The following is a 24,460-nucleotide window of genomic DNA, read 5'->3' on the forward strand; positions in this document are numbered from 1 at the left end:
GGGTCCCGGGCGGGGCCACTCACGATGGTGACGCTGGCCTTGCGCAGGTCGCGGTTCTCCTCCTGCAGCGCTTTGCACTTGAGCTTGTAGGTCTCCAGCTCGATCTTCAGCACCTTGTTCTCCTGCTGCAGCGAGGCCAGCCGGTTGGTCAGCTCCTCCAGGCGGAACGGGGAGATCACGATGCCGCCCGCCTTCCCGCCGCCGCCGCCCCCGGGAGCGCCCCCGCCGCCGCTCCCGCCGCCGACGGGGAGCCCCGGCCGGCCCCGACGACGACGCCTCCGCGGCCCCGCCGCCGCCGCCGCCGCCGTCCGTGTCGCTCTCGCTGGCGCTGTCGGCCATGCTGGCCCAGGGAGGCGGGGAGGAGGCCGGGCCGAGCCAGGCGCCCTTCTCGCTTCTGCCGCCGCCGCCGCTGCTCGCTCGCTCGCTCGCTGCTGCGGCTGCTGCTCCGCCTGCCGCGCCGCCTTCCGCCCCGCGCGCTCCCGCCTGCCCGCCCGCCAAGAGGAGCGCCTCCGAGGCCGCCCGCCGCGCCCACAGCGGCCCCTCCGGCGCCCTCCGGCACTGCACCCTCCTTCCTCCTCCTCCGCAGCCTCAAAGGCGTCCTTTTCTCCGCCCTGCCCCTTCCTCTGGCGGGGTGGGGGGTCACAGCCTTTCCTGGCGTCCGGCAGCTGGTGGGAGGGTCTTTCCAGCTTTCTAGCTCATGGGCGGCCCGCGACTGCCGGCACCGAGAACCGGCTTTGCTCTCCTTGCTTCCTGTGAGGCGGGTCTCCCCATTCAAAGGTCTCTCTCTCACACACACACGTCTCTCCCCGGGCAGCCTCTCCCATCAGACAAGCTGGAGCAGCCCAAGGTCCCCTTGGGGGCTGGGAGCAGAGGGGAGTCTGTGGGGAGATCCGCTGGACCCCTTCCCCCACCCCCGACCCAGATATTACGTCGTGGTCTCCTGATAGAGGAATTTAATTCAAACCCAGAATTTGACTGTGGTATAAACTTGCAGGGGTCTCAACCTTGGTAACGTTAAGCCTGGAGGACTTCAACTCCCAGAATTCCTTGCTGGCTGGGGAATTCTGGGAGTTGAAGTCCTCCAGGCTTAACGTTACCAAGGTTGGAGACCCCTGGTATAAATCAGACTTTCTCAACCTGATGCTTCACAATATTTCTAACCAAAGACCTGGAGACCATAATAAAATTAATAATTTTATAAATAATAAAATAAATGAAATTAAATTAAAAAAATGGATTGTATGAGCTGGGAAGAGAGCTTATTGAATACGCTGCAGAACAGTGTTTATCCATCATGTCCATTGTCGTGCTTGGATACGTCCTTGACAAATTCACCCTTGCTTCTGGGTGTATGCCAAAGTGCTCCCAAGCCTACACCACTTCCTCCCCATTTTTTTGGATACTGAGACTTACCTTTGCCCTTCGCTAATCTTCTGGCACCTCTGGAGCTTTTTAAGGTTATATAATCTGCACTTCTGCCAACACCCTGAGAGGAGGCATTCCAGAGCATGGGAACATAATTTGTTTACGTTAGCTTCTTACTACGCCTCTATTCCCCTTTAGTCCTTTTATTCCTCCCAGAAGTTGGGTTCCCTTCTCTTCTGCAGGCATCTTAGCCGTGGCCCTCTCCCTCTTCTGATAGAAGGCAGGCATGGCGCAGGCCTTCCCCATATAACTGCCCTGTGGAAAAGACCCTCTTCCGTGCCTTCCTTGCCAGCTCATCTTTAAGTTTCCTGATGTGTGCACACTGTGGGTATGGCCTTTTCATCTTCCTTTGACTTTTTAGCCTGTCCAGGAGGTCTCTCTAAAGCTTTCCTCATGTCGTTACACTAATTTCTTCCTGCATTTTCAGGACCTTTTTAGAAGGCCTGGAACATTGCCCGACTTCCACCTGTGGTTGTTAAAATCTAGATTCCACCTGTGGTTGTTAAAATCTAGATTCCACCTGTGGTTGCTAAAATCTAGATTCCACCTGTGGTTGTTAAAATCTAGATTCCACCTGTGGTTGTTAAAATCTAGATTCCACCTGTGATTCCACCTGTGGTTGCTAAAATCTAGATTCCACCTGTGGTTGTTAAAATCTAGATTCCACCTGTGGTTGTTAAAATCCAGCTTCCTAAAGCCCAAAGTACATAAACTGCTTCTTCAAATTCTCCTCACTGAGGTGGCTTGGATGCCAGTGTGACATGGCTATTTTCTTCCTGATGTCTTCAGTCGGTCAGTCTGAGAGCTGAGATTAATCCAGAATAGCCGACCCCCTTGTTTGTTCTCCCATCTTCTGGAGAGAAAAAAAATCAATTGTTTGCAAGAAAAAAAATATGGATATTTACTAGCCCCCCTTTTTTTTCTTCTCCAAGTCCTTTATTCCCATTGGGATGTTGTCTTTCTCCTTGAAACCATCCCCGTGCCTCCCCTCCTGCTGAACAGATGTCCTAGCCTCCTCAAAGGTTGTGCACTGCTGGCCTTCAAGATTCTCTTCTCTGATGGGTCTTTAAGAAGAAAACATTGGCCTCTAGTCTTTCACTTTCTCTTTCAGCCAGGAGAGAAGTTTCCATTTGTATGATAAGCTTGCCTTTCTGGTTAAGACAAGCACAGCACATCCGGTAAACCATTCATTTCCTTGTGCCTGTCTTTTCAACACGATAGGAGACTCACTTGCTTTCCCTTGCACTCCCCTACTCTTGCTAATTTTCCTAATCTCCACTCTTCCAGTTGCTTCTTCTAAAGAGAGTTGCTGCAAACTGAGCTGGTTACCTGATCAATGAGTCAGCTTCAGCTGTCAGCCTCCCCGCCCCACATAACCCCCAATAACTGTTCAACAAAGAGACGGATGTGCCACTCCACAGGTCAGTTAATTCTCCCCAAATTTAACAGATCATTTTCACTACTCATCAGCTTGCAAAATTCCTCACTCTTCTCTCTGGTTCAGAAGAGTTTGTGCTTCTCTCATTCACTCATCCCAGTGTATGTTTATTTGATGAATGCGCATTTTCAGTGTTTCGATAGCTTCAAAGATGGAAAATAAAAAGTGGTCTCAAAAATATTGATGTTTCAATTTGTATCAGAGATGGAGAAGCCCTGGATTTTTTTTTAATGTTGTTGGACTGTATTTATTAATCATCATTTTTACCCCTTCTTTCAGAGCAGAAAATCTCTCATCGTCCCTGGTCATTGGCCATAATGGAGCCATGGTGGCACAGTGGTTAGAATGCAGTATTGCAGGCTAATTCTGCCTACTGCCAGAAGTTCAATTCTGACTGGCTCCAAGTTGACTCAGCTTTCCAGCCTTCCAAGGTGGGTAAAATGAGGATCTAGATCAGGGGTGTCCAACCTTGACAACTTTAAGACTTGTGGACTTCAACTCCCAGAATGGCTGGAGAATTCTGGGAGTTGAAGTCCACAAGTCTTAAAGTTGCCAAGGTTGGACACCCCTGATCTAGATTGTGGGGGCAATTGGCTGACTCTGTAAACCACTTAGAGAGGGCTGGGAAGCACTGTGAAACAGTATATACAGTAAGTCTAAGTGCTATCGCTAATATCACAGAGAAGAGTCCCATCACTTCCCTACCTCTGGACAGCTGAGGTTTAATGGTCAACCCCTCCTCCTTCCCCCTACCGCCACTACGCTGCTTAGTAATGTTGAAGGAGTCAACTTTTTCCTAGGCTATTCATTTTCTGCAGGCTTCATCTAACTCAGACGTCTCCAAACTTGGCAAGTTTAAGACTTGTGGACTTCAACTCCCAGAATTCTCCAGCCATTCTGGGAGTTGAAGTCCACAAGTCTTAAACTTGCCAAGTTTGGGGACCCCTGATCTAACTTAATGTTGCCCAGAGGACTATTGGCCATGCTTCTGACATCTTGTTCCAGACTGAGATGGTAGGCTGAGCCAAGGAATGGGGTGGGTGGAAGGAAGGCAAATGAGAATGGGAGAAACAGTAATGTTAAGTTAGCCAGCTGTTCATCTAGTGTTCACCTAAAGAAATCTGATGAGAGTCAGGTAGTCCTTGGGCATTACACAAATAACACAAAGGTGTGAATCCAAGGTCATCAAGACGACTTCTCCAAAAGAACAACAGTTTGCAAAAAAGATTAAGAAAGTGCTACGACTTCAATCTATTCCCTCCTTAGTGAAACAGCAGCTTTGACATCGATAAGCAGTACAATTTATACATCAACCTCCCGTTGTCTTGTTGAAAGAATGGAAAAGTCTCAAGAGGCTCCAAATACAATTCCTAGCCCCTTCAGTGGTCTGTACGCCAGTCAACTCAGTGCAGGAATTTTCTTTAAAATAGGTAGCATTCCCTCTGATTATTCAATGATACAATGGTTGGTAAGTTATCTTACCATCCTCCGAAACAGAAAGTTTCTGTTTTCATTTCATTTGTAATTCCAGAATTATATTTGTTTTCCATCGGTGATCCAGCCACCCTTCTGCTGTGCATCAGTAAAACAAACGCAACACACCCTTAATGGTTCTTGAAGTACAGAGATGTCTGTGCTTTGTGAGGAAGGCCTAGGATCCAGGATCCAGAAGCAGGAAGGAGATGAGATTTTGGCTACATGGGAGGAGGGGAGGGTTGAGAAATTCAGGGTCCTTGGCTCTAAAAATAGACCATTCCCATCTCTTCCAAGCCACCCAACGTCCTGAGATGGAAGATCTCAAGAGGCAACCATCAGCTGGCGTGGAAAGGAGGAGAAATAGCAGCTCTTCTGGGGAAGAAAAGGAGAATTTGAGGTAGGGGAAATCTGCTTTTGATAAAAGGCAGACCTGGATGATAGGTGAAAAATAAAGAAGGCAGAAGAAGAGGGAGAAACAAAGAGAACAAAAGCTGAAGGCACAGCGGGACCCCCAAAAGGTAAGACAAGAAGCATTGGGTGGAAACTAATCAAGGAGAGAAACAACCTAGAACTAAGGAGAAAATTCTTAACAGTGAGAACAATCAAACAGTGGAACAAATTGCCTTTAGAAGTTGTGGGTGTTCCATCGCTGGAGGCGTTGAAGGAGAAATTGGATAGACATTTCTCAGAAATAGTGTAGGTCTCCTGTCTGAGCAGGAGGTTGGGTTAGATGATCTCCAAGATCCCTTTCCAACTTTTTTTTTTTTTTTTACCGTTACCGTTTCTGGAATTCACAATCTTGAGGGGGAGAAAGGAGAAGGCAAAGCTTGCTCAGAGGATTAACACCAGGCACAAAGCATTCTGCAACCGCCATGTCATTGAAGTGTTTTAACACAATTTATTTTATGCTTAAATTATCAACTAGATCATCCAGTGTTGGTGGGTGTTTTTTTTTTTTTTCATACATATGTAATTAGAGCTATTATCAACGAATCCTGTTTCCATATGAAGATAATTAACAAATTAAAAGTATTTCACCAAAAACCCAAATAAAAATGCCCTTTTAAAACACAGCAGCCTTAACAACCTAATATTAATCTGCTAGGATGATTACACGATTGGCTTCCTGAAAGATTCTACATCTTAGAGCCAGTACACAATATAGTAATATTTTTACAGCGTGCTGCCACTCTGTTAGCTAAGAAATTCTCTTCCTTCCTTTCCCCCCTCCTTTTTTTTTCTTTTTTAATATTCCCTACTGGCGCTCCCAAGACCATCACCCCAAAACTGCCAAAAGCTGCAAGCATTTCCCCCAGTGGAAAGCAAGGACAGGTAGCACCCACCCCTCCGCAAAAGCAACTACGGTATATGTTATGGTTTCTGTTAAGTTTGAGATCGTTTCCAGCAGAAAAACTGGCAAGAGCAACAAATAGTAGATATGGGACTTTGTGTTTAGAGGTTAAGAAGAGGCTTCCGCAAGCAGCCTTGCTCTCAAGACAGCCGCCGTGCCTAGGCGGCCTCGGTCCTCCGCCCACTGCAAGCAGAGGAGGAGGAGGAGGCCTTCCTTAGCAGCTGTGCTTGAACTGCGCCCCGGGATCACGTCTGTCACGTCGCAATCTAATATATTTGCAAAACTGGAAAAGAGTTCATCAAAATAAGGCAGAACGCATGCATCAAAATATGAGTACTCCGGAGAGAATCCTTGGTTTCACAGAACTGTAGAATCCCCCATCTTAGGAATCATTAAATTTGTAGCAGATTTTAAAGATTTTTTTAAAATCAAGCTAGCCTTTTTTTGCATATACAAACATAATTGCTAAATATACAAGAATCTGTGAAGATACACCCAGAATACCTCGGCAGGTGGAGGGGGGGCCCCTCCGAGACACCGATTTCTGTTCAATGCAAACGCAGGATTCAGTTTGTGAGCTAGGAGGCAGGGCCAGATCAGCCTGGGTCCACTTCTTCTTCTTTAGAATTTACAGTGTTATTTACAATGAAACAAGCAATGTTAGTTGTCTTTCTTTGTTTTTTTTTTAAAAAAAATGAAAAAAAAAACCCAAAACAAAACCAAAGGTGTATTTTAGTACCCTGACAGTTTGGGTCTGAGAAAAATAAGGCGAGCTGTTGTGGATTTTAATAATTTTTAGTGCCTTTCGGTAGTTTGAACCATTCTCCAGTGTCATTTGAGTCTCTCTCACAACAGGAATTCCTCGGTTTTCGCAATGGCTTTGCGTTTGCTTCTGTGAAGCCGTCGCCTAAGAGCACCCTGGACATCCGTCACTTCTTCTCTCACTGCATCCTCTCTAATGGTGTGAATAAAAGTGGGCTTCCATGCTCGTGTAGAAGTGGCTCATGCTAAATTAAAATTTGTTTTTCTGGTGTTCTTCATGTTGAAAACCATGCGGTTAATGTGTGGAAGCAGCAAACACACAGACGCGCGCGCGCGCACACACACACAACTTTTGTCCATGACTTGATTAATTCCTGTTGATTTTGTTCGTCCTCGAGTTCCTCTCTAGAATACTGGCAGTAAAAGCACACAGTCTTGGGTCAAATGGAAAAGGATGGGGAAGAGAGAGAGAGAGAGAAAAGAGAAAACCGGTGTTAGAAATGTCTGTTTGAACAGCACGGAGCCTTTCAACTGTAAATAATAATTCTGCATCTCTTCCACAAAACACAAGGCCCACCCTATACAACCCCCCCCACGGCATTGACCCATCTCGTCCGGGTTGGGCCATGTTGGACCACATCTCTGGCTGCTCGTAGGCCTCTGAGTTATAGCACATGAGCTGCCAGGGCCAAGAGATTTGCTACGTGAAGTGCAAGGATTACCCCCCCCCCCGGCCCCCAGCTACCCTATTAGAACAAAATGGAAGTGTAGCCAGAGAAAGACATAAATCCAGGATTTTTTTCAAGACCTGTGCTGGTTAAACAAGCTTGGTTTTCAAGCACCTGTTCAGGAAAATGTTTCCCAATGCAATGAGCTCAAGTAAACAAATGAGATTAGAACAAAAATTTTCCAAGCTGGAAGTTATCTGGTTTTGTAAGTTACAAAATGTAACTCCTATCTGATCAGGTGATAGATGAGTAAACTCTGAAGGACTCGCCTGTCCCCCATCCTACCTGTAGGATTAGGCAGCTTCGGCTCTGTTCAAGTTCCCTCAATTAAGCTCTGTCAACCTAGACAATGGGCCTTTTCTGGGGCATTACTTTGGCTGCTCCGCTCCCAACTCAACCATCTTCAAACAAGCTCTCCATCCATGGTAATTCCCTCCGGCCATGGGTTAGGGTTTCGGGGGCCTCTTTAGAATGTGGGGGTTGATTCTAATTGCTTCCTTGGGGGCAACTGTGCTTTTTTCTTAAAAAAAAAAAATGAAGTAGTTTTATTCTGTTTTCAATTTTGTGCCCAGAGACAATTTGGGAGCTGGGCAATCTAAAAAATAAATAATAAATGCAAAATAAATTTAGATTTATTTTATCTAAAAATAAAATAAATACATCAATGTAAAAAAAAAAAAAATCCAATGGTTTTGCCACAATGGAAAGTATTGCCCAGAGTGAAACGAAACAAAGGTAGTATCAGAGAAGTGGTTTTCCTTGCATAAAGATAAAATAGTGAAATCAAAAAAATCCAGAGTTCTCAGATCCTTGGTCCATATAGGCCAGGGGTGTCAAACTCGCAGCCCACAGGCCAGATGCATCACGTGCTGGCCACGCCCGGATTAGTGAAGGGGGGGGGGGAAGTCATGATGTGTCATGCAACAACACCATAACTACCTGAGTTTGACACCCCAATGGGTGGGAGCTGCCACATTGAGCTTGGGAAAATCGGTGGTGGTGGGGGGGAATTTCTTGGAGTGTATGTGGTTAGACATAATAGCATTCTTCTTCTAAGTCAAGGTCATGTTATTTCTGCACCTGGTGGAGAGGATGTCTCAGGTTGGGACGGATGATGATTGGGGCATGTTATGCAATGAGGGGTGCAGGGGGTGGATTTGTAATGTTTTACTTATTGCAAGGAAACCCGGAGCTTTCAGATTCGGGATTTTCCAGATGTGCCAGTTTACTATTCTAATAAAAGGAACCTTTGAGAAGATGTCTGTCTTGGAGTTATTGGTTAGAGTTGAGGTTTCCTGGAACGCTGAGAGATCCACAAAATTAATATTTAAGAGAACAGCCTCCATTGTGATTGTCACTGTAACAACTCCAGAAAACCTTCCCTTCTTTCTATTTGCTTCTCTGTGGATTTGCAGGGTACTTCTCTGACCTTCGACTTCACTGTTTCTAACCCATCTAACTGTTTCAGTGGTGCAGTGGTTAGAGTGCAGTACTGCAGGCTACTTCTGCTGACTGCCGGCTGCCTGCAATTTGGCAGTTCGAATCCCACCAGGCTCAAGGTTGACTCAGCCTTGCATCCTTCCACGGTTAGTAAAATGAGGACCCAGATTGTTGGGGGAAATACGCTGACTCTTAGAGAGGGCTGTAAAGCACTGTGAAGCGGTATATAAGTCTAAGTGCTATTGCGAATGCTAGTGCTATGATGGAAGCCCCATCAAGCCCAACAACGGAAGGGCAATGCAGAAATTGCTAAGCCCCAAAGGAGTGCACGCCAAGAAAATAAGCTCCATGACTCATACTGCTTCCTAAAGATACCTTAATTGCTCCAAATATGAAGAATACAAGAGTTATATATCCAACTAACCATTCACTGTTTGGCTGTTACGAGTAGGTTGTCTTCTCTGCATGCTGGGCTTCTTTTTTCATTTTCACTTTACACCCTTCTCCCTGCTTTTAAAAAAGAGGACACACCATCACATATCAAGTACAATTATACAAGAGAGGGGATCAGTACCGAACTGTAAAATCTACACAGACCACTGGGAATGCCGAAAGGTGAGTAGGCAGGAGCCACACAAGATGATGACATGTGTGATGAAGACACATGCAACAACCATTCCGGGCTCATCATCCTGAAATAAGTTCTTGAACATCAAACAGAATTCCAAGTATTTCATTACTCCCCCCCCCTCTCCGCCCCGGATATTGACAAATATCCCATGCTGGGTGATTCCAAGTTAGCAGACCCTTTGCAAGCCAAATTCTGCTGATTTGAGGAAGGTTCAAAGCTTTCGGTTAAGTAGATTAGTCATGAAAGTTGCCAGTGTAAAAAGGGGATATTTGCCAAAGCGAAACGTATCTGCAGTAAAGATACTTGAAAGTCCGTTGTCGTCCCCCAATATTATTTTTCCCCATTTGAAAATTCACAGCTTAGCAATACAGTCAAAATCTTGATTCTTCAGACCTCCAGCAGACAGCATATACAATGGGCATTTTGTTTGTTTGTTTTAAATTTTGGACTTCATCCCTAAACAGTGGAGAAAATCCATTATTTCCACAACATTCCAAACAACTGATGTAATTTGCATCACGTGCATCACTTCCGTCATGATGTTCCTTTGCGTCATTTGTTTCCATTCATGCCATTGGGGTAATGAGAGGATTGAAGAAAGGGCACAAATAGAGACAAACGAGGGAAAACCACGGACAACGTAGTTGCACAAAGGATACCAATTACGTCAAGGTTATAAATTCCAATTGCTCTGCCCCAATGGTCCCTTCAGTTGAAGTTTTGCTGCATTTTGCTAAGGAATATAGGAGATGGATAACTGATCCAGGGTTACAGGTCGTCCTCGACTTACAGCAATTCATTTAATGACCATTCGAAGTTACGACACCAAAAAAGTGACTTATGACCATTTTTTCACACTCATATAAATTCAGATGTTGACAACTGACTCGTATTTATGACGGTTGCAGTGTCCTTTTGCAACCTTCCGACAAGTGAAGTCACTGAGGAAGCCAGGTTCACTTTACAACCGTGTTACTAATGTAACTACCGCAGTGACTCACTTAACGCATGTGGCAAGAAAGATTGTAAAACGGGGCAAAAGTCACTTAACAAATGTTTCACTTAGCAACATAAATTTTGGCTCAGTTGTGATCGTTACTTGAGGACTAGCTGTAGTAGCTCTGAGGGTGGACCTTGTTGGAGTAGCTTCTGGCCAGTTTTTTACATTTAGGTCTTCTACAGGTTGAAGTCCAAACCTTGAGAGGCCGTGGGAAAGGTTTGAAGGAAACAGGAAACGGGGAACCCCCTGGGGGGGCTTAAAAAAATGGAGGTTTCTGAACCAGGACTGGGATTCTGAGACAATTGTTCCTAAAGCCATTGGAGAAGTAGGGACAATCAGATCAGACCGATAGAGAAAGTTTAAACCTGGGACAGACTCTAAATTTCAGGGCCGCTTCTCCTGTTCCAAGAAAAATCTTCATTTCTTAAGCCCTGCCTTGATTTGTTTGCTTTGGTAAAACTGTTGCTAGTTTTCTTGCAAATCTTTACCTCATGCAACCTGATGCATCTGGCCTTTTCTCACACACACACCCCCCCCGGTTGCTCCCTAATTAAAACAGGCGCGCCCCTTTTAATGATTATTGCTCTTTCAACGTTGGATTTACAAGTCAGCAGGTCAAATGCCCAAGAGGCTTAAGGCCTGGTAGCCTTGCGGAAAAGACATTTCCTGTTCTGCCCCAGAGTCTCCAGACTCCAGGTGTGAGGAGCATCTTCCCAAGAAGAGAAGGTGATGGAGAAGAAGGATGGAGATCCCAGTGGGGGTCTGGCAGGCAGTTATGTTCATCTCACCCACAGCTACACCACACTCACACCAGGGGTCAGCTGCTGGGGGGTCGGGAGAGCCCCTAGCTAAGATTCTGTGAAGTTCGGAGAACCCCCCAAATCTCACTCCCCTCCCCTCCCCTCCCAGGAGGCCCCACGTGGGCCATTTTGGATGCAGGTAAGTGCAGGGTGCGCGTGAAGGCTCAGGGAGGGCAAAAAACAGGCCTCCTGGAAGTTTGGGACGACTGGAAATGGGCCTGTTTCCAGCTTCCAGAGAGCCTCGGGAGCCCGGGGAGGCTGTTTTCACCCTCCCGGAGGCTCGAGAAAAGCCTCCGGAGCCCGGGGAGGGCAAAAATGCCCCCCCCCCCAGGTGTGGTGCAGGAGGCCGACTAGGCCACACCCACCATGGCCACGCCCACCCAGCAACTTTTGCTAGCATTTTTGAAGCCCACCAACTTCCCTGCTATAGCCAGTGAATGCAGAGTTAGGTATGCATCTCCCCAAGGAGCACTGGAAGCCCTCACCCACACCCATGGAGCATCCCTTGGATCTGCCTTCTCTTCTCTTCTCTTTGGCTTTGATGGTCCGTGGATCTCTTCCAACTCACAGCTGGTGCCAGAGGCCAAGACCTGCAGCCAATCTCAAATGCTGTTTGATCCGATGACCTTTTCTGGTGGACTGGATGTCCTTGTAAGAGGGAAGGAAAGTGCTAACAGTGGGGTCTCCTTTTCAGGATGAGCAATGGCCTTTGTGTGTTAAGTCCTAGGCTCACGCTTCCTCCAGCTTCTCAAAAATAGCATCCAGGTGAGAACCTGGGCCTTGTGAAGTCATGTACACCTTACTAATTATTTAGAAGACAGGTGATTAGCAAGATTGAATGTCTTCATTTTTTTTAAAAAAAAGAAAATCTTTCTGCCCAGCTGATAGAAAACTTGACTGCCACCCAGGGGTGGGATTCTTGCCTGGTCGCACCAGTTCATTAGAACCAGTTGTTACCATTCTGCGTAGTTCTGAGAACTGGCAAATCACACCATTGGCTGGCCCCTCCCCTCCCTATCACTCCTTATCTGGCATGTGCGCCAACTTGCTTGCTAAGTTGCTATTTTTCCTTTTTTTCCCCAACTATCAGCTGTTCTGACTATCAGCTGTGCCAGGAGATTTAGATTAGCTAGAAAGCACAAAATCATTTGATTTCTTGCTTTCTAGCTAATCTAAAAGCAGAGCTGAACCTTCCTAGCTTCTATTTTTCAGTGCAGATTCAGGTAGCAGATTGCAGAATGGTAGATCTCTGAGTGAATCTGTGATTCTGGGAGCAACTCAATCTGCCTGCCGGTTTTGCCTGCTTTTGGGTAAAAGTCTTTTTTTTTTATTTTTAAAAAATCAATATTTACATACATGGTGTTTTGTGAGTTAATTTTATGAGTTTTCTTGCAAGCAAATTTTATGTGACAGACTCAGGCAGCAGATTGCAGAATGGTCGATCTCTAAGTAAATCTGTGATTCTGGGAGCAACTCAATCTGCCAGCCTGCTTTGCCTGATTTTGGGTAGAAGTTGCTCTTTTTTATTAAAAAAAATCAATTATTTACATCAATATTTACAATATTTACATACAAGCCACGCCCATCCAGTCACATGACCAAGCCATGTCCAGTCAGCAAGCCACGCCCTTCCAATCACTTGACCACCAAGCCACCCCCTCAAATTAGGCCACACCCACAGAACTGGTTGTTAAGAAATTTGAATGCCGCCCCTGCTGCCATCTGAATGTGAGGACTGATCCAATGGGAGAAAGAGTAAGGGCGTTCTGTGAGAAGGGAAGACAACATACGGATCTGATATCCATTTGGACTTGAAAAACCAGGTCATGGGATGGATCATTAGGGAAAATAGCTCCCAGGAGTTGAAAACAACTGGATGGCCCATAATGAGTTTCATGCTGGGATTCTTGATCACTTGCCATGTTGACCTTGTGCATATCCTGCAGTATTTATGGGGTGGGGGGCTCATTCTAGAAGGTTTAGCCTACAATTGCACCCTCACCTCTCTCACCCCAAACCCTCTTAGTACCAAAGAAAACGTTCAGCACCTGTCTTCCTTTGGTAGATGAAACTGAGTAGGAGCCAGAAGATGGGAAGAACAAAGCACCCCACTGGGAAGAGCCTGAGACAGAGTTATTCACAAGTTATTCACAAGAGCTCAACTAGCCAGAACAGCCTGGGGGACAATCCTTTGGAGCCAAAGGGCGAAAGAGCAGCTGCTGCCCAAACACAGAGGCACAGGACAGTTTATCCTTCCAGATCAGATGCATCACTTGCTAAAAGCACAAGCATTTTGCCTTCGAGGGGCGGCCGGGGGGGGGGGCGGGCGCAGAGGTTAATTGACAAGCCACCAGCCACTCAACTGCACCCAGCTCAGCTCTTTCATTACCCTGATAGGTTTTTTCACGCGTGGGATAACAAGGCGTCTTAATACTTTCCGGGTAACCTGTGAGAAATAATATAGGAAAAACAAAAATCGATACGTGTTCAAGTCCAAGTCTGGAAGGACAAAAGTTGATGGCCAAAGAATCCATAATTAGGACTCAAGAAAGAAGGAGAAAAACGAATCTGAAGAAGAGAATTACTTTTCGGGTGACGGTATTGCCTTCTTCGTCCGTGAACTGCTCTCGCGTGACTGATTCGCCTGGAATGTTTTTGGCTTCCTCGCCCTAGTAGGGAACAGGTCAAAGGATTAGCCCTGCTCATTTGGGGCCATCGGCTGCTTTTCAACACCAGTCCAAGCAATAAACTCATGCCAGGCCAGGCCAGATTTTCTTGTTAGAGACAATCCAACATCTAGAGTGTCTTATGACACATGATTTCAACTCAGTGGATCATGCTGAACATATACTCATGTTGTCAAAGGCCGTTTATACATTTCCTGCTGCTTTCAGGAAATATTGGCCAGCCTTTCCACTCCGGAGAGCAATTTATGCTGTGGATTTGGTGATATAAACCTAGGAAATTTGTCTAGGAAGCTTAGGGATAAACCCATGAAGAAGACTCCAAGAAGTTATAGGGCACAATCAGTACTTCATTTTGATGGCCCTGAGAAACGGTTCCTCTGAAATAATTCTTCCCTGCTGCAATCTCAATCCTCCATAACCCTCTTTTTGTTTTGAAGACAAGTTATTACTTGTACAATTTTATGGCTCTTTTTTATTCAGGAGAAGCCCATGCTTAGTTGTGCTGGTCCTGGTACAAGCCTTGATCTAAGATTAGTTCTTCATGAAAAATAGTTCATCAGAATTATCCCTCCAAAGACGAATAAAAAAGAGCTGTTTTATTCCCAATGACTTTGGGCAGATAAGGCTTCCCACTTATCTCAAGGAGTTCCAACTGGTCATTATTTAGAGCGCACACCCACCGCTTGTGCAAGATGTTTCATTGTATGAGAAGCATCATCATATTAGGCAAAACACCCAGTGATGAGAGTTTTAAGAGCCTTAAACAATACCAGGATGACTGGGCACCGCTAAATTAACTACAGAGAAAGATAAGACCGTTGATAAGTCTATCTTTATGCTGCTAAAATGAAGACAAACTTTTCTGTGTCCTTGTTTTATACTCCCGCCCATCTCTTGACAACTCTGGGGAAAATGGAAGAAGCTTGGAGTGTTCATACCAGGCAGGATATAAACTGAATCATCATCACTGTTATCCCAACAGCATCAGCAGATCCATGTCACAACTGACAACGAACAGATCGTCTTCCTCAGAACTGCCTTCACAAGGAGCCTTACGAAAATTGGGAAGTCCCCGGGATTCTGTCAAACTGGATAGGGAGCAAAGCCCAGACAGGTCCACAAGGGCATAAAACTGGAAGAGGTCCAATGTCTTTGTTTACATTGTGGTTTGGACTATCTAGATCAGGGGTCTCCAACCTGAGCAACTTTAAGACTTGTGGACTTCAACTCCCAGAATTCCTCTGGAAGTTGAAGTCCACAAGTCTTAAAGTTGCCCAGGTTGGAGACCCCTGATCTAGATCACGTGTCCGGATGGAGGTGTGGTGATAATCTCCTACCCACCATTAATTCTCACAAGTATTCTTTACCCTTCAACTGAGCCACAGTAATTGTGTGTGCTTCTATTTACACAAGCGGCTTTGAGGAAGGCATCCAGAAGAATGTTATCAGAAAGAGAAATTGAGTTAGCACATTTGTTCTGGGAGTGTATTTGCTTAAGTTAGGGGGTTGATTCAGGACATTTTGCCTCTTAAGCTGAAAGGCAAGATGGCTTCAACTATGCATGGACAAACACGAGCAGGAATGATAGTTGAATCCTTCTTCAACCCTGGTTGTGGGAAGAGTTGGCTCCCGATTTGATTGCTTATTGTGCTCTATGACTATTATTAAGTGTTGTACCTGATGATTCTTGACTCTTGACGAATGTACCTTTTCTTTTAAGTACACCAAAAGCATTTGCACCTTGTGTGTCCAATCACACTTGGCCAATAAAGAATTCTATTCTATTCTATTCTCAACGCAGAAGACAAATTGAGGGCCTTCCAAGGATCTTGACTCCTTCCTGACTTATCTTTCCATCTGTAGCAGCCCCCAGTTACTACAGATGCTCTTGAACACATGTAGGGTATTCAACTACATTCCAGTGCACTTAAGAGTCATGCATATACAGCCATGCAACACAGGGTGGGATTATGAGCAAAAAGGTCCTCCCAACAGGTCTGTAGGTTGTGCAAGGGACAATACAAAGAGAGAGTCTAATAGTGAGTCAAACTATCTGCACTGCAGTCCAAGTCCACTCCATGCCAAGGGCCCCCACCATCGCACAATACCTTCAGAATGAACCGCCGGCGATAAACCCTCGTAACGATCCTCTGCTCTTCGCCTGAACTTGAATCACTCTGAATCTCACATTCACTGTCACTGTCACTCAACTCCAGATAAATGCAGTTTTAGTACAATTTTTTTTTTTTTACTGGCTCATTTAAAACATCAAAATGAATAGGAGAAAATGGTTTCCCCGCAAATTTAGATTCACCTCCCCCGATTACTCTCCTGGGAATGTGTGCCATTTTGCGCCTGGGGACCCCACTTCTAAGTGTGGGGCACACAGCCATGTTGCCTTAATATCACTTACAACATAAACACAGATTAATTGCACAGGCTTGGTAGGCAACAGCCATAAATTCTGTAAACCTTTTATGAGCAAGGAGGGACCCAAGTGCGGACGTGCTCATCTCATCTTCCTTGCTACCCTCAAAGACCCTTTCATGATACAGCAACAGCTCTACGTTTTGCAAAACCAAAGCTGTTCTCACAGTGGTATATGCCCAGCGCCCTCATCTCTTTCTAGACCAAACTTAGATTAGGGGCACGTTGTTGTTAAATAGGATTTCAAACACCACTTCAAAAAAAAGCCATTTCAAATTGGAGTTATGCTTAGAATTATGCCACCAAGGCTTTAGCGTCCCCGTCCAGCTTGATGTATATTTTCCCAGCCAACCATGCGTATTCTGTCATGGGAAAGAATAGCTGAAAAGTGAGCTATTTGCATGGAGAATCCACCCTCCAGCTGGAAGTAAGGTCAACCTGCTACTCAACCGAAGCGCTTTCTAGGGATTTCTCCCACCCCAGAATGGGCTAAGCTAGGATTTGATGGCATTTAGCAGGTGGATGCGTCATGCATATATTTCCTGCCCTTTGTGGGAATTTTCCTCATGTGTCTCACCCCAGTTTTGCATTGGACACGAGCATCTTGTTTATGTGCGTATTTACACTCGCACTGAGAACCTGGCTTTAATCAAGGTTCTCAGGGAATTTGGTGAATGAATGGGGAGGGGGAACTACAGAATAAAAACATGATGCTCTGCATATTTGATTCCCACATGGCCACCACAGGGGCCTTGGCATGCAGCAGCTCGTCCCCCAACCCTGAGAGATGGGGCATGGGGCAACTGCAGAAGCAGCAAGACTGGGTGGCGAATGGCAGCCTGTTTCCTCCTCCCTGGGCAAAATTCAAAGTTTGTGGCATTTATACCTTTTGTTCTGATGCAGCCGCTATTCCATCATCTTCCTGAGCTTTTGATCTTGGCTTGCTGCTTTCAGAAATATTCCAGCTTGTCTTTTTCATGCTAACAGGCACAGAGGTTTTAGGTGTATCAACTGCTGGCTTGCTTGATTTCTGGTGGGATGTTAATGAGATTGTTTGCTGCTCAGTTCGGAGAACGCTTTGCATTTTTGGTTTCACAGTTTCCTTGTCGCTCTGTTTTCCTAGACTGTTCACAGAGTCCTGGACAAAAGTCTTGGCCTTTGCTTCTAACGTAGTAGATTCTGAGTAGCTCCCGTTGGTCTCCAGTTTTCCTGCTTCCCCTTTGAAATATGAGGTAATAGAATCTCTACATTGACCAGGGCTGCAAGAAAGGAAGAGCCAAACCCAAGAAATAAGTAATGGTATCATTAAATCATCTCTGCACAGCAACAGGCTGACATTTATGACTTACCAATAGCCATGACTGCAGCTATAGGCAAGTCATTATCTACAAATTGTGGTGCTGGAAGTCAATATCATTCCAGACGTGCCATGGGATGTTATCTAGCCAATACGAGCCTTGAAGGATCGTGGTGATCCTCTTAATAAATCTGGACTTGAGCAAAGTGAGGTCTAGGATTTGCTCCTCTGCTCCATAATGGCAAGATGCTTTTGAAAAGCAGGCGAGCCCCAAAGAAAGGAAGGTTTCCCTCAATGGATATTGACACACAGTTGGGTTGATCCTGGATGCTTGTGGGAACAGCCTACAGCGTATGCAATTTTCTCTCTGTATTCCCAGGGTGATGGGAGCAGCTAACAAGATCCTGATAAAATTGCCAGATGTTGTAGGCACATCCACAAGGAGCAGGGACCTTTGGTGATCATTCTGGATCTTTGGAATGGCCTCCCTAGAATCTGCCTGCCTGCCTCCCTCCCTCTCTCCCTCCTCTCTCATTTGGGCTCTTTTAAATCCTCTGAGACCTCAATCTGCTTCTAGAATTCTTTCTATCTCTGCTTTGAATGAGGATGTTTCAATGGTGGTTTTCATTTCACTGCCCTAAATATCGGTGCATATCTATGTCCTGAGAACGTCACAGTTAGTCAGTAAAATATCATTAACTAAATACTTAAGCTATTGGTCCCTGCTTTTGAAGTGTCAAATGTTTACATGCTTCCATCTAGCAGGAAACAAATTAAGTATTTTTTTTTAATCCCTCCATAATATGAGAGAAGCAGAAGAATTGCTCAGTCTGAGACTTGGCTGCGTCAGCCTTATCGTTCCATACCTGTCGTCCAATCGATTGAGCAACCCTCCGCTTAGTTTGCGTCCTGAAGGCGTCGGTTCCACCTTGACTCTGGGTGCCTCGTTCTGCCAACCTGTAATTGAAGACATTTCCTGTTCGGCCTGCTGCACATAGTTAAGTATAGACAAGACTTTCTCTTCTGTCATTTCCTCAGATTCGGCTATTTCTTCAAGGCAAATATCTTCAAACAGAGACTTAAGCTTTTTCTCCGCCGGCTCCTCATCAGTACCAGACCAATTTCTCTCGTGGCGCTCAGTCCTCGCTAAGGTTTGACTACTCTCTTCGCTCGGCGTCTGCCTTCCAGCATAGTTACCGAGATAGCGAGGATAATCCTTAAGGTGGATTAGTTCTTCCAGTGGCTTTGGGCCTGCGTCTTTGGAGGCTCCTTCTAGAGGCACCGAGTGATCATGTTTGCCATCTTCCAGTGAGGTGTCTTCTTCAACGACCACGGGAGGTCCTGCGGCCGCCTCCTCTAGGTTTCCCTGTGAAGTTGCTAAGACATCACTCAGTCTACTAGGAGTTCTAAGGGGTGATTCTACGCTAGAGAAATCGCTAGCCAAATCATCTTGATGGAAATGGCTGGGCGGCTCGAAGCACAACCCAGGGGGGGTTTCCAGTTCCATTGGAAAGGTGGGGTAACCTAAGGAAGACAGCACATTTGGACTGATTGCCATGAAGAATGGAGTAACATGAAATCAAGCATTCAGAATGGCGGAGTACTTTAGAACATGAGAACTGCATGAAACAGCAAGAACAATTGAATTAGGAATGGGACAAAGAATTCTTCAGAGAGCACAACAAAACTGAAGTCAGCAAAACTGGCAGCACAGAACACACCGGCCATGGTGTCTCCATTCACAGCTACTTTGATGGTTTCACAATCAGACAATTGTTTTCTTCTCAATCAGCTGGACAGAATCTCAATTTTTGTGTTCAATAATCATATATATATATATATATATATATATATATATACACATATATGTGTGTGTATGTATATGTATGTATGTATGTATGTGTATATGAATGAATAATGGTGATTTGCAGCATAACAAATCATTTCTGCTTTTATTATGGCTCACAGTGGTTAAATGGAAAAAAAAACAAAGGAGCTGCCTGCAAGCCAGGCAAATATTTTACAAACCTTTTAAAAATTGCCTTTGTTTTTAATTATAGACATCTCCTTTTAATACTGACACCAGGCATAATGATTACTGTGCTACGTTCTTCAATTTAGTCAGTGCCCTATGCGAATGGATTCCATGTAGAAAATAGAAATAGTTTTCAGGTAAGACAGAAAAAGGTTGTTCTTGATCTACGACAGGAAAAGACAAACTACCGGGATGGGGAGGGGAAGGGGGGGGAAGAGAATCTATAGATCAACTCCAGGAACCGTGCAACTCTAGAGATGAGCGTATTGTGATGAGTGAGGAGACCTTGGTGATCTTGGAGACACAGGTACAATCAGAAACACTGATCAAATAAAGAAAAGAAAAGGAGAAGCGTGAACACAAAGGAACCATTCTTCCCCAGGACAGGAATGGCCACGGCAGCAGGTTCCAGCCTTGCCAAATTTTTAATCCAAGTGAATTCCAAAATGTGGAAATCGGGGTCTCTCATGCTGGCTGAGGAATTCTGGGAGTTGAAGTCCGCAAATCTTAAAAGTTGCCAAGCTTGGAGCCCCCTGCTCTCTAAAGGTTAGAGAAGGTTCCACATCCTTCTAAGGGGATCAATGAATGTGCTCCTCACATTTACCACAAGGAAGCTATGGCAATAGCACTTTGACTTCTATACTGTTTCACAGTGCTTTCGGCTCTCTCTAAGCGGGTTAGAGTCAGCCTATTGCCTCCAACCATCTGGGTCCTCATTTTATCAACCTCAGAAGGACGGAAGGCTGAGTCAACCTTGAGCCAGTCAGAATCGAACTCCTGGCAGGGGCAGAGTTAGCCTGTAATACTGCATTCTAACCACTGCACCACCGTGAGTCATGTCAAGCGGACCACCGGCTGTGGCACTGTGTGCTTGTCAGAAAATTATTCCCAGCCAGAGCATGGAACACATTGCAAGAGCCTGAGCGTTGACCATGCCTGTCCTAGCGTTTAGTTTCAGCACAGAAATGAAATGGCAAATGAATGGTATAGCATAACCCCACAGGTAAGTATTAGGCTAACCCATCTGACAAAAATGGGGAAGTTTCAGCGTTGAGATATGGCGTCTGGAAACGACGTGCATTAATTATAATGGTGGGTTGGTTGGTTGGTTGTTCTCTGAATCCACTGAGAGAAAGTTAAGATGCAGTCTGGTCTTGGTGAGGACAAGGAGCTTTAGAGATGCTTGAAGAAGAGGAAGGACAGAATGCAAAACAAGCACATTCTTTTTAGAGGGATGAGACCTGTTTCACCATTGAACAGCACAAGCCACATTTCAAGAGCAAGTCCTTTCTCAAAATGTCCACAGAACTTAAGATTTCTGCACTGCAGCGATTTAGGGGCCAGCCCTGCTGCTCAGAGACAGGAAATGCTTGAGGCCTTGCATTGAGCCAGGAAATGCTTCCCCCAGGAGGCAGCACCCCAGAACATGGATTCTTGGATGTATGCATATGCAACTCGACACATGCATACACACTCATCTTGCATGTTCAGGCCAGCACAGAATTCCAAAAGCAGCCTAGCAACATGTCAAAAGCCAAAAGGTAATTGCCGCAACTTGTTCTTGATTGCACCTCTATGTTTGAAAGCAAAACATTGCTTAACAATCTCAGAGAAACTCCGGGCGCTGAATGGGAAAGTTGGGAGTTTCATTGCCTGATCAGGGGAGTTTCAGAATGCCACTGCAAAGTTTGCCATCACACCTCAGGACTACAGAAGCAATTTGCAACTTGGTTAATTCAAAACAACTGAACCTTTGCTGGTTCGGTCATACCCTAAATCATAAGTAAGAACGTATTTTAAGTGGACAAAAAAATCTCTCAAAGTCCCACATTATTACATCAAAACATATATATTTGTTACTCACTTGGGGGGGGGGGGAAATTACATAAAACGAAACAAACTCAGTTACCATCAACAGTATCGTGGAAAACATTATTTTCATCTGCAAAACTTCTGGTGCCTGATATGTTGCCATAGTCAAATATTGGTCCTTCCAACAAAGTTACAATGTCAATCCGATTGATTTTTGTTAATACAGAAGTTAAGGCATCAGCTGTGGGGGAAAAAGGACAAAACACATTAAAATTCTTGTAACTTTTAATTCTTTGGTTAGGTGGCCAGTCATCATAGGAAGTGTGGAGGTCTCTAAACAATAGAGGAGGCATCAACTAAATTATCAGAGATGGGAGCACATGAGCTGCAATGCCCTGTACATTTTGAATTGCTTATTTATCCAATCCCGCCATGTCTTTTGATCACTGAACGCACAATGCTGCGTAAATCAAAAACACTTAATAGTGTGTATTGGCAACTTATTCTCCAAGACGTTGTGTCCTCTGCAATATTATAGAAGCACAAAGGTTAGAGGACCATGGCTGTTGGATATATAAGCACTCTGGACACAGAAGGTTTGGGTCTGTGACTGTTCATTCACACATGCCCCTGAGCCCGTCACCTATCAGGTAGCTGCATTGTTTTTGTAGGAACTTCGAGATCCAGATCTTTCTACACCAATTTTAAACTTACTTGTAGCATTTTTCCCATCTCTTGTAACCCATTTCTTTAACAACATGAAGCTCTGAGCAATTAAAGAATTTGGGTTTTCCACTCGAATCTGATTAATTTCATCAACAGAAAAATTCAGCTCTCTTGCCAGTTCTGCAGCGTGGGAAAGAGAAAAGAAAAATAATTCGTGTTTTATTTGAACAACCCGTTTAAAAAGATCAAATGTATGTCTGACATCAAACGATACCACCAGTTTTTATTCTCAGAAAATTCAGCCTAAACTTCCCAACATACCTGAAAGGCCAAGGGTGTAGACCAGGGTGTCCAAGCTTGGCAACTTTAAGACTTGTGGACTTCAACTCCCAGAATTCCTCAGCCAGCTGGCTGAGGAATTCTGGGAGTTGAAGTCCACAAGTCTTAAAGTTGCCAAGCTTGGACACCCCAGTGTAGACAGAGAATAATGAGAGCCATTTTCAGAGACAGCCTTGAGTTGCAGACTCCGGAAGAGAAGCTAAGGAAGTTATGGGTCTTTTACTTGGTTGGTCTCAGTCTGGATAGAAACAACGGTCCAGGCAGAGGGGTGGGGCAGCCCTTGACAATCTCCAGACGTGCAACTTTACGGCTTGGATTCGAAGCTTCCAAAGCCAAGACCAGAAGCTCCCATGTCATCATCAAAACTTAGCTCCATCTGGTCCCAGCACTGCATCGAAGGACTAGAATTAGAAGGACATCTGCTGTGGCCAGAATGAGGGCAAAATGAATGGACTCACCTGGGATAACTCCACCCCCCACCCCACCCCCAGGATAACAAGCGCAATGCTCAACCTTCGCCATCCATATCTGAGATGATGTCAACTGGGCAGCCTCCCAACACCCAGTAGGAAGCAACGAAAAGAATGTGGCTGTGTGGCTTACTTGGCTATTGTAATGATGTACTACACAGGTGGTTCTGAAGCAAGGGAGGAGATACCAAAGTCATAGGGCAAGGGTGTCAAACTCACGTCGTCACGGGACATATCGGGACATTTTCCCCCTTTGCTAAACCAGGTGTGGGCATGGCCAGCATGTGAGTTTGACAGCCCTGTCATAGGGGAAGACTTCATGTGATTACAAGAAGGTGTCTCAGTTGTAGCAGCCCTTAAGTGGCCTCAGATGACCTTAACCTGGGGAAGCATTTGGAGGGAAGCCTCCAAACTTGACAGCTTTTAAGACTTGTGGACTTCAACTCCCAGAATTCCTCCTCCAGCCATGTTAGCTTAGGAATTCTGGGAGTTGAAGTCCACAAGTCTTGAACTTGCCAAGCTTCAAGACCCTTGCTCCAGGCAATCCCAGGACTGAGATGACAAAATATCATTTAGAAAAAGGGGAAAAGCAAATATCTCTGATCCTGTAGTGCTGCTGCCCACAACAATGACATGGCTGCATCAGCTCAACAGGACCATCTTTAACTCCAATAATAGCGGGGAAGGATGGTTTCCTTCATCTTTTCTTACCAGATCTATTATTTATTTTTGGAAATACCAGGAGCTCCAAGAACTCTGCTCTTTCCCATTTTCTTACTCTCTCCAGCTGAAGAGCAGAGCCAGGATGGACCTGGGAGGAGTAAGTTCGCCCTGCCCTCCCCCATCCATCAACACACGGATACACACATCCAGGGAGACACAACAAGCTTTGCTGCCTGAGGAATTCTGGGAGTTGAAGTCCACAAGTCTTAAAGTTGCCCAGGTTGGAGACCCCCGCTCTAGAGCATCAGAATGTTTCAAACCCTTACCTGTCCAGCTAAGTCCCAGGTGATCAGCCACAATTGCCATCCTTATATCTGTCCGTTCGCATGGACTCTGTGGACCTGTGATTTACAATTCTTCTATTAAAAGGGTAATGTGAAAGGGTGCTCAGCACTTACTAACATAACTCTAATACACTGTGTTATTTTAATAGGTGCTTTTAATCCAATTACTAAAAAGAATGGAATGCCCTGTTTTGTTTCTTTTTTTAAAATATATATATATATATATACGCAGATTCGCAGATCTGGAATTTTCCCCTTTGAAAGGCTAGTAGTGTTCATCTACATGATGTCAATATTGTGTAAATGGAACCAAACATGCTGACAATCTATCTAATGAGCTGAATAACATGATTTAATTACTGGTGGAGGGGAGGGGGAAAAAATAGCCCACCAGGAACTAAAGAATGGAAAAAAAAAGTTCTTTCTTTTGACAAAGGGCACGATTTACTGCCCGGGAGCACCTGGGGGGCTGACATGAACGTCTTAGGCATGCACCCCTAGCTATCTACTATACAGACTTCACATAAAGGAAGAAAGAAGAGCAAAGAAGACAAAACACAGAGATGACAATGACAGAATGAGAACTAGAGGAAGTCACTACACAGGCAATCACAACAGTTCATGCACTAGGATCAACAAGTTTTACAAACTAGGCTTGGCTTCCACAGG

At 45.1% G+C, this 24,460-nt stretch overlaps 2 protein-coding genes across 12 annotated transcripts in view; both read right to left on the minus strand.

Moving 5' to 3' along the window:
• Positions 1-426, minus strand: part of CCDC6 (coiled-coil domain containing 6) — a 36,294-nt gene extending 35,868 nt beyond the window's left edge. Inside the window, 2 exon segments of the mRNA XM_026711000.2 lie at positions 24-246; positions 248-426. Coding sequence (XP_026566785.2) covers positions 24-246; positions 248-339 — 315 coding nt within the window. The 5' untranslated portion in view covers positions 340-426.
• Positions 427-5,217: 4,791 nt separating this feature from the next.
• ANK3 (ankyrin 3) overlaps positions 5,218-24,460 on the minus strand; it is a 318,758-nt gene continuing 299,515 nt past the window's right edge. For 3 of the 11 annotated variants that reach the window (XM_087932252.1, XM_087932246.1, XM_087932248.1), the window contains 7 exons: positions 23,774-23,848; positions 22,024-22,155; positions 21,407-21,550; positions 18,329-18,986; positions 17,052-17,424; positions 9,045-9,130; positions 5,218-6,886 (listed from right to left, as the gene is read on the minus strand). In XM_087932252.1, coding sequence (XP_087788378.1) covers positions 9,062-9,130; positions 17,052-17,424; positions 18,329-18,986; positions 21,407-21,550; positions 22,024-22,155; positions 23,774-23,848 — 1,451 coding nt within the window. In that variant the 3' untranslated portion in view covers positions 5,218-6,886; positions 9,045-9,061. Of the gene's footprint in view, positions 6,887-9,044; positions 9,131-13,440; positions 13,498-13,636; positions 13,721-15,846; positions 15,949-17,051; positions 17,425-18,328; positions 18,987-21,406; positions 21,551-22,023; positions 22,156-23,773; positions 23,849-24,460 lie in introns of all 11 variants that reach the window. The other 8 variants (XM_087932247.1, XM_087932251.1, XM_087932249.1 and 5 more) reach the window with 6 other exon arrangements.

This window comes from Pseudonaja textilis, chromosome 4 (assembly GCF_049901715.1).
Source record: "Pseudonaja textilis isolate UNSWEBS1 chromosome 4, rPseTex1.2, whole genome shotgun sequence".
In the NCBI taxonomy this organism is placed as follows: domain Eukaryota; kingdom Metazoa; phylum Chordata; class Lepidosauria; order Squamata; family Elapidae; genus Pseudonaja; species Pseudonaja textilis.